General features: G+C 48.6%; 1 protein-coding gene and 1 long non-coding RNA gene across 8 annotated transcripts in view; one reads left to right on the top strand and one right to left on the bottom strand.

Moving 5' to 3' along the window:
* The window catches only part of DENND2B (DENN domain containing 2B), a 185,560-nt gene extending 176,133 nt beyond the window's left edge, over positions 1-9,427 (top strand). For all 7 annotated transcript variants that reach the window (XM_084772510.1, XM_084772507.1, XM_084772509.1 and 4 more), the window contains 6 exons: positions 3,798-3,975; positions 4,210-4,251; positions 5,615-5,726; positions 6,172-6,411; positions 8,033-8,119; positions 8,682-9,427. In XM_084772510.1, coding sequence (XP_084628636.1) covers positions 3,798-3,975; positions 4,210-4,251; positions 5,615-5,726; positions 6,172-6,411; positions 8,033-8,119; positions 8,682-8,716 — 694 coding nt within the window. In that variant the 3' untranslated portion in view covers positions 8,717-9,427. The remainder of the gene's footprint in view (positions 1-3,797; positions 3,976-4,209; positions 4,252-5,614; positions 5,727-6,171; positions 6,412-8,032; positions 8,120-8,681) is intronic.
* LOC311592298 lies at positions 2,506-4,156 on the bottom strand. Its single transcript, XR_014777370.1, has 2 exons — positions 4,047-4,156; positions 2,506-3,202 (listed from the first exon to the last, which is right to left on the bottom strand). It is a non-coding gene; the product is annotated as an uncharacterized lncRNA (long non-coding RNA).
* Positions 9,428-12,251: the final 2,824 nt, after the last annotated feature.

The following is a 12,251-nucleotide window of genomic DNA, read 5'->3' as shown; positions in this document are numbered from 1 at the left end:
AGCCACGTCTGTACAGGTGCAAGGACAATTGTATGTAGGTGGCGAGTAACCTCAGCCAAGCCGCCTGTGCAGGACGCTAAGCTTCAGGGGTGATGCCCTCCAGGAAGGGCTGCTGTGTGAGCGCTGCTAAGCTCTTCTGTAGGGGTTAGCTGAGGGGACCTTGGAGAAGTGGGGGGCAGAAATAATCCAAGGCTGGTTCCAGGGAGCTGTGGAGAAAGACAAGATGGGCCCTTGAGAATGTGAGTAGGACAGAGGTTACAATCGACTGAGAGAGAAGGGGGAGGGAGGGGGAGAAGGAGAGAGAGACGGAGACAGACGGACGAGGAGGTCCAGAGAGTGGATGTATGGGGAGCTGGGCAGTTAATGTAAGAAGGCCAAGAAAAGAGCCTTGGTCCAGCAGGTAGGCACTTTGAGTTTTACAGGTAGAGATCATGACTGTAGGGAGTGCTGGAAGCGATGATTGTTGGACCTGAGACATCTGGGAAGAGAAAAGTGAGTTCTCAGTAGCTGAGTGAGGTGTCTTGTTTAGTATGTAGGGTGGGTGCAGGGGGAGAAAGGAATGTTGGTGGTACGTGTCATTTATTCTTGTCAAAGATGCCACCAAGAAGCCGACGCAGTGGTTTCTCTAGCGTGGTGTTTATCCTGTCACTTAGCCATTAAGCTGCATGCTGTGTGCTGTGTCTTGCTTGTGTCAGGTGCTAAGAGGAGGCCAGTAAAAGCTCTTTTGTTTGTCCTCTAGTGAGTACCAAAGCCCTGGTGTATTTTCTTCTGGCTTGTTTTGTTTGTTTGTTTGTTTGGTTTGGTTTGGTTTTTCTTTTTTTTTGAGACAGGTTTTTTTCTGTGTAGTCCTGGCTATCCTGGACTCACTCTAGACCAGGCTGGCCTCAAATTCACAGCGATCCATCTGCCTCTGCCTCCTGAGTGCTGGGATCACAGGCATTCACCACCAGACCCAGCATATTTTCTTCTGTATGCAAGGGGAGGTAGTAGAGAAGAGGCACTCTCCTAATTGCTCTCTCAGGCAGTGGGGCAGGAACTCAAGCTGGTGCTCAGCTCAGGGAGAGGGGAAGGAAAAGCTACAATAGCTGAGTTTCTTCGGTGGTTGCTGTTTGGAAACAGGATGTCACTGTGTAGCCCAAGCTGGCCTTGAACTTGCAGCCTTCATGCTTCATTCCTGGGTGTCACCCCTAGCTGAGCTACCAACCTCTCCAGAGATGGTGAGAGCTTAGAAATAAAGATTACTTCTCTCATATTCCTCTCCGAGCTGTGGAGCTCTGTGTGCCAACAGACTAGGTCAGCGGTTTTCAACTTCCGGGTCTAACCCCTGTGGGGAGTCAATCCCTTTCACCTAAGACCATAAGGAAATACAGATATTTACATTATGATTATTAACAGTAGCAAAATTAGTTATGAAGTAGCAATGAAGATAATTTTAGGGTTGGGGTAAACCACAGTATGAGGAACTAACTGTATTAAAGGGCCGCAGGAAGGTTGAGAAACACCGCTCTAGCTGGTTCAAGGCCTACCTTGCTGTTGTCAAGGGGCCCAGTGTGGCAGCTAAGACCAGCCATGAGTGGCAGCTATGGTATTCTGCCTAGCGTGGCCTAGCCAGATTGGAGTGGCCCCAGACTGTACCTGGACCCTGAGTTTTCTATTCCAGAAGGTGTTACACACAAACACCCACACCTATACCCCATGCTGAACTTCTTTTTCCACCCACACCACAGTCCCGCTCCTGCAGGACTACTGAATACAGCTATTGTCTCCTGTGGTTGCAGCTACCTCTAAGCACATTCCAGAGGGAGAATACCTCGCGGTCCTAGTTTTTGGCCTGCTTGGCATTCAAGTTTTGGTGGGTTTGGGGTTTGTTTGTTTGTTTGTTTGTTTGCGAGACAGTGTTTCTCTGTGTAGCCTTGACTGTGCTGGAACTTACTCTGTAGACCAGGCTGGCCTTGGACTCAGAGATCCGCCTGCCCCTGCCTCCTGAGTGCTGGGATCAAAGGCGAGTGCCCACCACTGCCCAGCTAGCATTCAAGTTTGACCAGTCCTGGGTCTTAGGAAAAAAGCTTTCCTTTTCATGAGAGTGTGCCTGCCTGAAGAGCCTCCGTGCTGGAACACGGACCAGAACTGTGGTAGTTCCGGCGTAGCTCATGCCCCTTGTGCCTTCTTTTAAGGTTTTCAAAAATCCTTTCTTGGTGGTGGCAGAACTCCGCCTTGGTTAGCCCTGGAGGCTTTACGACACCTCCTGCCTCCCCACCCCTAGCACATTGGAAGGGATTGTGGACATCAGTGTGTCCCTTGATCTGAAACAGCCCTTTTCCAGATCTTTCCCAGATTACTTCTCTTGCTGTCCTCAGGACGATGGCTCTCAGGGTCAGGTCACTTAGGTCTCCAGGCCCAGCAGTATTTTAGGTGCCCATTAGATGACAAGTTAGTCACACCCGGCCTGGCTGACAGCTACCTGTGACCATCCATAGTCCTTAGAGAAAAGGAGCAGGGGTTGGCTTTTGTCATAGATAGACCCCACATTTTCTCACCATTGGGGCATTAGGTATAAGCTTAAGTCCATGCTACAGCACCTCAGGGAGAACACAGATACTTTTTGGGTGTGGGGTAGACTTCACAACATAAGCAAGAATGATCTCCAACGACTTATGTAGCTCAGCCTAGCCTGGAACTCACCCAAATGTTAGTATGACAGTTATGTATCAGTAGGCCCAGGGGACCCTGGGCTTTTCTGGATGATGGCTGAGGACCAGTGACGCAAAAGGAAAGTCAGGGTTAAAGTGAGATGAGCTCTAGGCCTTTGTGTCCTTAGCTGTAATATGGTCCCTAGGGAAAGATCTTTTCTTTAAGAGATCTTGCTGTGCTGCTCAGGCAGGTTTCAAATGATCATGTGCTGTAAGCCTCTAGCTAGCTGCTTCTAAGGTGCTTGTCTCAGCACTTGGCTCATTTAGAGGTCCTCTGGCTTTTCTCCTGGTGGACAGGGGTTCCTCAGGCCAGCTGTGGCTCCTCACAGCAGGCCTCTGCACAAGCTGGGTATGTGCACTCAGTTTTGCCTGTGAACTTCAGGATTGCACCGCTGTGATTGTTTTCCTAGTTTCCCTTTGCTGATTAGGCTCCCGTAGCCAGCCCTATGTGTTGCTAGGTCTGGAGGCCTGGAGCCCCCTCCAGGACGAGAAAGGGATGACCCGAGTGAGACCTGAAAGGAAAGAAGAGTGGCACTTTAGGAAGACATGGGCCACCACACCCCCTCTGGTTTCTGCACTCTCCCTTTAGTCCTACCTTTGTTAGCAGCTAAGGAGAATGAAATAGAAACCCAGAGGGCAGAGAAGTACTGCGTTAGAAGATGACAAAACTAGTTGTGTCCTAACTGCCACTTAGGAGCAAGCTGAGTGTTCCACAGACCCCAGTGTGAAAGAGGAACAGATCGAGGGACTTCTGCAGCACTTCCCACAGTGCACTTTGCAATAAGCTCCTACTGGTGTGCCTTTTGTTCTTCCTAGCCTGAGGTGCTGCTCCCACCAACCCAGGCCTGTCTGTACATCTGGGGTGAGTGTAGACTTGTGTATGTGTGAGAGACATAGACACACATATGCATACAGAACACTTTGTATGTTCAAGTGTGCTGCTCACATATTTTCATGGCTGTTTCTTGGTAGAGTCCCTGAAAGTGCAACACATCAAAGGATGTCCTGAGCCCCTGTAGTTTCTAACTGTGTGTCCCTGAGGGTGTCGGCCCTGGGCTTAGGTGCAGGCCTGGGCTCAGGTGCCCTGTCTCTCTGTCTGTCCATCAGTACCCTGTCCAGCTGCTCTCACGCGGTGGTGGCCTTGCTCTACCCCTTCTCCTGGCAGCACACCTTCATTCCTGTCCTCCCAGCCTCCATGATTGACATCGTCTGCTGTCCCACCCCCTTCCTGGTTGGCCTGCTCTCCAGCTCCCTTCCCAAATTGAAGGAGTTACCTGTGGAAGAGGTAGGCCGCCTGGGGAGCCAGCGGAGGGCGGGGGAGGAAGAAAGGAAGGCTGTTGGGGTCTTCTTACTTACCTCAGGTTTCCGGTCCTCAAACATCTTCTGTCCTTTTTCCTGGGAGGTTTATCTCTGGCTCATTCTTTACTGTCATCTGTCCCTGGGAACATGGAGGGTCTGGTCCCTGTCAAAGGGCACCGCAAGGCTCAGTCCCCGATCCACCCCTCTGATTCTTTCTCAGGCACTGATGGTGAATCTGGGATCCGACCGATTCATCCGACAGGTAAGAGCAGCGTGCAGCAGTGCCCCAGGCAGGCCCTAGGCTCTCAGTCACCAGTCAGCCTGCTTTTTGAACTCTGAGTTTCAAACCCACAGAATAGGCAGATTAGACAGGGGTGGAGAGAAGCTGACTTGAGAACCCTCATCCTCATCGTACTGTCTAGTTTGTGTTGGTTTGTCTTTGATCTAGGGTCTCACTCTCCAGCTCCGGCTGGCCTGGAACTGGTGATGGTTCTCCTGCTGGGTGCTGGGATTGCAGGCGTGTTTTTACCACTCTCAGCTTTTCTGGGAAGAACGTTCAAAAAAATAGGACCTGAATGTGTGAAGACTCACCTCAGGGATTTGAGTGATGTGGGTTTTTTTTTAGTGTTTGGTTGGTTGGTTGCTTGGTTGGTTTTTCAAGACAGGGTTTCTCTATGTAGTCTTGGCTGTCCTGGACTCACTTTGTCGACCAGGCTGGCCTTGAACTCACAGAGATCTGCCTGCCTCTGCTTCCCAAGTGCTGGGATTAAAGGCATACACAAGGCTAGAGAGATGGCTCAGTGGTTAAGATCATTGCCTGCTCTTCCAAAGGTCCTGAGTTCAATTCCTAGCAACCACATGGTGGCTCACAACCATCTATAAGGAGATCTGATGCCCCCTTCTGGCCTGCAAGTCTACATGCAGGCAAAACACTGTATACTTAATTAATAAATATAAAAAAAAAATAAAGACATGTGCCACCATACTTGGCTTCGTTTTGTTTGTTTGTGAGGTAGGGTCTCTGTGTTTGAGCACATGGTCTAAAAACAGATAAGAGGCCTCCAAATTTCCCTGAGCCAGTGCTCTCATCAGACAACACCTCTCAAGAGATACTCTGGGGATTTTAAACACCACTGAAATGTGCTTTGTAATATAAAGGTGTACAGTCATTGTCTGCTGCAAAAAGCCTTCCTTAGTTGTGGGATTTTCTTGGCTTCCCGAATAGGAGCATGACCCAGCATGTCCTCCTTGGGAGGTACTACATACCACTGACAGAGCTAAGGGCTCCAAGTTTAAGGCACCAGGATGCAGCCAGCTCAGGAACAGCAGCTGGGATACAGGCTCGGCCTGTCTTCCTCTCCAAGCTCACTGTACTTGCACCTGGGGTGAACGTAGATGAATAAAGGAAGTGGGGTAGGAGTTCCCGATTGGCCCAGGCTACAGTGCGCAGTGAATCGGCTCTTCTTCAGCCTGTGTAACCTTGCGCACGTTTCTGACTTATCTGTGCTTCAGTTCCCTCACCATAAAATGAAGATAATAACACTGTCAATGCTTTGGACCAGGGCCTAGCACCGTTGCTCGTCAGTGTGAGCTGTGATCACCCCTGCTGTCTTTTCCTTCTACAGATGGATGATGAGGACACATTGTTACCTAGGAAGTTACAAGCTGCTCTGGAGCAGGCTCTAGAGAGGAAGAATGAGCTCATCTCCCAGGATTCTGACAGTGACTCTGATGATGGTGAGGACAGAATCCTTCTGCTCCGAGCCTGGGCTTCACGGGCCTAGAGCCCTGCTTGGGCAGTGGCCTCTTCTGCTGGTGAAGCTGAGGCGTAAGACCTGGGTCCCTCTACTTAGGCCTAGTGATTTTTCTGCCCACAGACTTCTTGCTGACAATCAGTCTTCCCTCTTAGGCCTTGTTTCAGGCCGTTGTAGGCGATGGAGGGACCTTCCTCACTTGTGAGGGAAGTGGGAAAAGGGATGCTTTGCTCTCCAATTTTCATGCTTAGAACAGTTTCTGACCTCCAGGAGCTCACAGGCTAGGTAACAGCTCTTGAGCACAGCAGATGGTCTCAAGGACAGTATATATACTGGCTGTAAGTGTGTGAGACTAACGCAGTGGGAGGTTGGAGATGGCCTCACAGGGTTGTGAGCTCAATGTCAGTGACTTTTCTTTTCCCTTCTAGAATGTAATACCCTCAATGGACTGGTGTCAGAAGTATTTATCCGGTTCTTTGTGGAGACTGTGGGGCACTACTCCCTCTTCCTGACCCACAGTGAGAAGGGGGAAAGGGCTTTTCAGCGAGAGGCCTTCCGCAAGTCTGTGGCCTCCAAAAGCATCCGCCGTTTTCTTGAGGTTTTTATGGAGTCTCAGATGTTTGCTGGCTTCATCCAAGACAGGGAGCTAAGAAAGTGTCGGGCAAAGGGTAAGGCCACAGACACTGGGATGGGGAGCTGAGGGCTGTCTTCAGAGTTCCATATAACTGGGCTTTGCCGGGCATCAAGGGCCAGGTTTCTTAACTGCTCTTTTCTTCTGTTAGAAACTTGTAAAGTAGTTCTTTTTATTTATTTATTTATTTATTTTTTAATTTGGTTTTTCATCACAGGGTTTCTATGTGTATCCCTGACTGTCCTAGAACTCACTCTATAGATCAGGCTAGCTTTGTCTCAAAGATCTGTCTACCGTTGCCTCTGGAGTGCTGGGATTAAAGATGTGGGGGCCACCATGCCTGGCTATGCTTTCGTTTTTGAATAAGGATCTTCTGTAGTCTGGCTGGTCTTTTTTTGTTTGTTTTGTTTTGTGTTTTGGTTTTTCGAGACAGGGCTTCCCTGTGTCCTGGACTCACTTTGTAGACCAGGCTGGCCTCGAACTCATATCGATCTGCCTGCCACTGCCTCCCGAGTGCTGGGATTAAAGGCATGCACCATCACGCCCGGGTGCCTGGTTGGTCTTGAACTCTAGGGAATTTTCTGTCTCAGGCCCCCAAGTTTAGGGGCTACAGATGTGCAGTACTACAGCTGGCCTGGAGCTCTGTACCTTCTTGTCACAGTAAACCTTCATAAGACATACCAGCTGGGTGTGGTAGCCTTGCCTGGAATCCTAGTACTTGGGAGGTGGAGGCAGGAGTTCAAGATCATCCTCTGCTATGTATTAAGTTTAGGACCAGCACGGGCTGCATGCAATCATTAAAAAGAACAAGAAGAAGAAAAAGAAAGAAGGCAGGCATTGGGATAGGTTTTTTGTTTTTGTTTTGTTTGTTTGTTTTTCAAGACAAACAAGCTCTGGCTGTCCTGGAACTCACTTCATAGACTAGACTGGCCTTGAACTCACAGAGATCTGCCTGCCTTTGCCTCCCAAGTGCTGGGATTAAAGGTGTCTTTAAAAGGATTAAAGTTAAGTCCCTGTCTCAAACAAAACAACAACAAAAAGAGGCAGCATGAGACATCTCCAGTTGAGAGCAGCTGGTGTTGGTTGCCCATATTCCTGTATCACATGTCTTTGTTCCTGGAAAAGGACCAGACTGAACACTCTGGAGGCTTCTGAGGACCCAGGAGCTGGGAAGTCCCTTGGAAAGGACTGGGCCGGCTGCCGTGGGTTGCTGGCAGTTCATTTAAGGCTGCTGGTTATCTTGTCTCTGGGTGTTGTACCAGCTCCCCTCCCTCATTGAGAGCCTTACATCTAGCCTTTTTCTTTCCCCCACTACTGTTAACCATTTAGCTTAACAAAGCTTGTTGGAACAGCATGGTGAAGCAGTCTAGAAGAAGGTAGAGGCTCCACAGAGGGCCACCCTGAAGCACAGAGCAGCCGCTCTCAGGCATGGGCAGCTGTGGGAGTCAGGCTGTAGAACTCGTCTTGCTCTCATTAGTGAGCACCTGTGAGCTGTGTCGCTAACAGTCACTGTCCTGAGCCAGGCACAGTTCTGGCCCGGTGCTCCCACCATGTGTTAGACTAGATGCCTATCTTCTCCCTTCTGCACTGCGCTGCGCGGCCCATCACATGGTCGTGGCTGTTGGTCCGTCCTCACCCCTGCTGTCCGTCGTTCTCAGGCCTCTTTGAGCAGCGGGTGGAGCAGTATCTAGAGGAGCTCCCCGACACTGAGCAGAGCGGGATGAACAAGTTTCTCCGTGGCTTGGGTAAGTTGGTACTGATGGAGATCGTCAGAGGTGCTGTCCCCTGAAATACTGTGAGTCTATGCCAGCAAATATGATAGCGAGACTGTAGACAGAGCAGGAGGAGATCCTGTGAGGAAGAGGAGGTGCCCGGCTATGACTTTAAGAGCATTTAGCACAAGAGTCACAAAAAGAGCCACAGATTTGATCATAAGTCATTTCTCCTTTGGTCATGCCTTCCTGTGTTCACATGTGAGCTGGAAATGATGGTCATCTTTGTTCTAGGCTGTAAGGTCCCTAAGTCTCAATGCCAGAGTGCCAATCCTTCAGGGAGCTCAGCCAGTGTGATCTCGGGACTGTAGCAGGTCTTTAAATGAAACAAGCCAGAGGTGCAGTGTGGTGCCCAAGGTCACACAGTGGCTGATCAGTGTCCCAAGCAGTGTTTACCCTACCTTTATCAGAGCTATTGCTTCAATCTCTCTAATTCTTTTTGCAGGGAGAGGAAGGGGGGGCCGGGGTGCAGCAGGGAGAGAGCATGGAGGTGTCATAAAACATCATCTTTGCCTTCTCTGGCTTGTCCCCACAGGCAACAAGATGAAGTTCCTCCACAAGAAGAATTAAATGCCTTTTCCAGTAGCAGAATCTAGTGCTTTGCAGGGCCGGGGTGAGGGCTCAGCCTGGGACCCTGTGGGCTGCTGTGGCCACTCTCACCCTACAGACCGCACCTCCAAGCCACTCAACCTCTGCCTTTACCATATCCCAGGATACTGTTTGTAAATAATCTGCTGTAAGCTTTAACTGTTTTTGTAATAAGCAAAGAGAACCTGTTCAATGTTTGTATATTCCCGAGGGCCAGGTGCTTTCCTGCCTTGCCTGAGCATGGAGTCTGCTGGGTGCTTGTGACTGGCCAGTTATGTGCGGCTGACTGTCTCAGCCAAACCACTGCTGTCCTGAAGACGGCTGGCCTGCCTGCCTGCCTGCCTGCCTATGGCCCCTGCTGCCGGTCTCAGGCCCTGGGGAGCAGGTGCTGTCTCAATTACGTACAAGAGGACTGGTTGTTGTTTTAAATCCTAGAGTTTCTTTTTTCTTTTTAGTAGTTCCCCTGTCTTCCAAGCCTCTGTTTCTGAAAGGCAAGAACCACTCTGCCCCTACTTGCATGTAGAGCCTGGCACTTAGGCCGGGCCCTGTCTTGTTTCTTCTACCCCCTGACATGGTCAGTGAGTCATGCGAAGTGCAGCTTCCAGTCAGTGGTGGCCATGATGCGGTACAGGGCATTTCTCCTTACACGATCCACAGACGTTCTCAATAAACTGTACATCCATTTGGGCCTAAGAGTCCCATGTGTTCTTTGGTTTCATTATCTAGTTCTCTCCAAAATAGGTGAATCTGGATGAAACGCCATCATACAGGGCATGTGGTAAACGGGTTAGTTTCATGTGGGTTGCCTGGCCACCCCTGAACTTGAGTTCTCAAGGTAGAAGACACCTGCCACAGCTCTCCTTCAGCTTCCGTTAGCCGCTGTTTGGGTGTTTCCAGTGATGGAAAGGGTGCTCTTTGCCCCTTGATCTCATCACTGAGTGATATTACTGGGTAGCCTGACATCAGTGGATTCCAGCCCAAGCACTGCTAACACTGGGTTTAAACTCAATCCTCATACACTACCACTGGCTCCTCCATATCACTCTGCAGTTGCACCCAGAAAGCTCAATTACATTTTCTTTTTTAAGGAAAACTTGGAATAAGAATGCTTTACTTTAGGTTTCCAACACACCAAGGCCTTTGTAGAACAGACCTTGAAAACTCCTGAGATAAGGGACATGTTGTTACACTGCGTTTAGCAGGATGTGAACTGTCCTTGTACCCTAACCTATTTAAATGAGATGACCCCCATCTTAGATTTCTTTCCATCCTCACCTTTTCCATTGATGCTTGTGCAGGCCCCAGCCTGTCCAGTTATGGCCTGCTACTTAGAAAATATGCAGAGGGTTTGTCTTCTGGGAAGGCAAAATTATCTTTTGAGAAAGCTACTTACATAGTTGGCTTTATGTCAAGAATAAAAGGATTGTGGCCACAAGTGTGGGTTTCCAAATGAGGCCGGAAAATTGAGTTGGGTGTAGTGGCCTCCAGCCCTATAGTTAGCTCAGCCTGGGATTCCTGACAGTAGATTCGTTAGGAAAAACACCCAGTTCCCCAAAGGTGCTTTTGCTGTCTCTGCATGTCCCCATTCCCATTTCCTTCCTCTTTTGTGTGTGCGCAAAGAACCTTCAGCTATAAATCAGACTGCGAACTGGAGCTGTAAACTTTTGTTGAGTTTTAAAACTTTTACCTATTTTAAAATATAGTGCATTTGGGGCTGGAGGGAGCCAGGTTAAGAGCATTGTCCATTTTTCAGAGGATTCAGGTTCAATTCCCAGCACTTACATGGTGGCTCCCACGGATCGGTGACTCTAGTTCCAGAGGATCCAGTGCCCATCTGGCCTATGAGGGCTCAGACACACAGGCTTATAGGGCAAAATACCTCTAAGCATAACCTAACTCTGCAGCGCTCCTAATTTAGGAAGTCCATCCTGGCACTTGGCTTGCTTGGATGGGCTGGCGGAATGTATTAAGGATCTCCAGGTTCTGCTTTCATGGAAGACCTTGACTCCCTAATCCAGGAATTCTCAATCCTATCAGATTCAACTTGTTTAGCAGAAACATTTTACTATCATAACATGAAATTCATAGTTAACATGACTTACACAAATACCTGAATATGTTTTGTTGGGAGCTGGAGAGATAGCTCAGTGGTTAAGAGCACTGTCTGCTCTTACAGAAGTCTTGAGTTCCATTCCCTGCAACTGCATGGTGGCTTATAACCATCTATAATGAGATCTGGTGCCCTCTTCTGGTGTGCAGGCATACATGAAGGCAGAACTATTATAAAGAAGTGTTTTTGTTATAAATGGCTGTGTTTGCTGAGAGCAGTGGGGCACACCTGTAATCCCAGCACTCGGGGAGGCAAAAAAAGGCAGATGACTGTGAGTTTGAGGCCACTAAATAACAAAATTCCTGTGTTTAACTATGTACACTATAGGTAATAATTAAGCCACATGCCTAAAACCTTTTCATAGAATTACTGTGAACATGATGGTTACACACAAATGTCATGTTACAGATCCTACTTTACAGTATCCTACCACAGATGCATATATGCATCACCCCTCCCCATCAGGACCCGTGTTCTTACTAGAGGTGACATACAGTATTGTATTTCCAGAGTCATAGTTGGCTTACGCTACAAAACATTTTAAATGTAATTTCCCAGGGAAGCTGTGTTTATCACTAGTACACTTCTGACAAGCCTTTTCCCTGGGAAGTTCCCCGTCCCCACTTACACTGCCTCTCAGTTTGTACCTGACAACTAAAGCAGCCTGGAGTGTCAAGCATACAGTCTCCCTTAACCTCTAAAGTCAAGAGTAAATTTTGTCAATTTAATGTCCCAGAGATTTACAGATGCAGATTATCGAGCATTTTTTGTTGTTTTAACTGCAGAGTACTCTGAACATAAGCGGTCATCCTCCTGGTTCTAAAGTATTCTCAGACCAATGTTTGCACTGCTATGTGTTCACTCCTTGGACCTCTGCATGTCTAAACTCTGGGTACACAAGTGCTTTCTATGCTTGCACCAAACAGCAAGCCATGCAAGGAAAATGGAGACAGCCACATTTTCCTGAAGGATGGGCCAGAATTCCACTCCACTGTGGATGGCTTAGGTACCAAAGGCCTACAGACCTCAAGACAGCACACAATAAGGAAACACATGTACTTTAAATTGGCTAGTTCTAATGGCCTTTTACAAACCATACTGCAAACATCTTCCATAAACTGTATTATCTACAGGTAATTTCAATCAGTTTATATTATGAAGCCATTGTCTACAACTTGAAACTTGTAAGGCAAGGCCCGGTTCAAACCTCAGCATGTGATATGTGGATGAGAACTCGGCCAAGGCAGGCTGAGGTGTAGCTTTCCCAACAATCTCACAGAAATTATGGGCAGCATGCCAATTCCCTGCTTTTCTGAGGTATTCAAATTGAAAAGAGGAGTGGAAAGGACTGTAAGCTTTGTCCCAGGTAAAAGCAGTTTTGGCGGGCTTTGCCCCTTGGAAACACCC

The sequence above is a fragment of the Acomys minous genome (genome assembly GCF_964271855.1).
Source record: "Acomys minous genome assembly, chromosome: 2".
In the NCBI taxonomy this organism is placed as follows: Eukaryota; Metazoa; Chordata; class Mammalia; order Rodentia; family Muridae; genus Acomys; species Acomys minous.
Note: the sequence above shows the minus strand (reverse complement) of the source record. Positions and strands in the feature narration are given on the sequence as shown.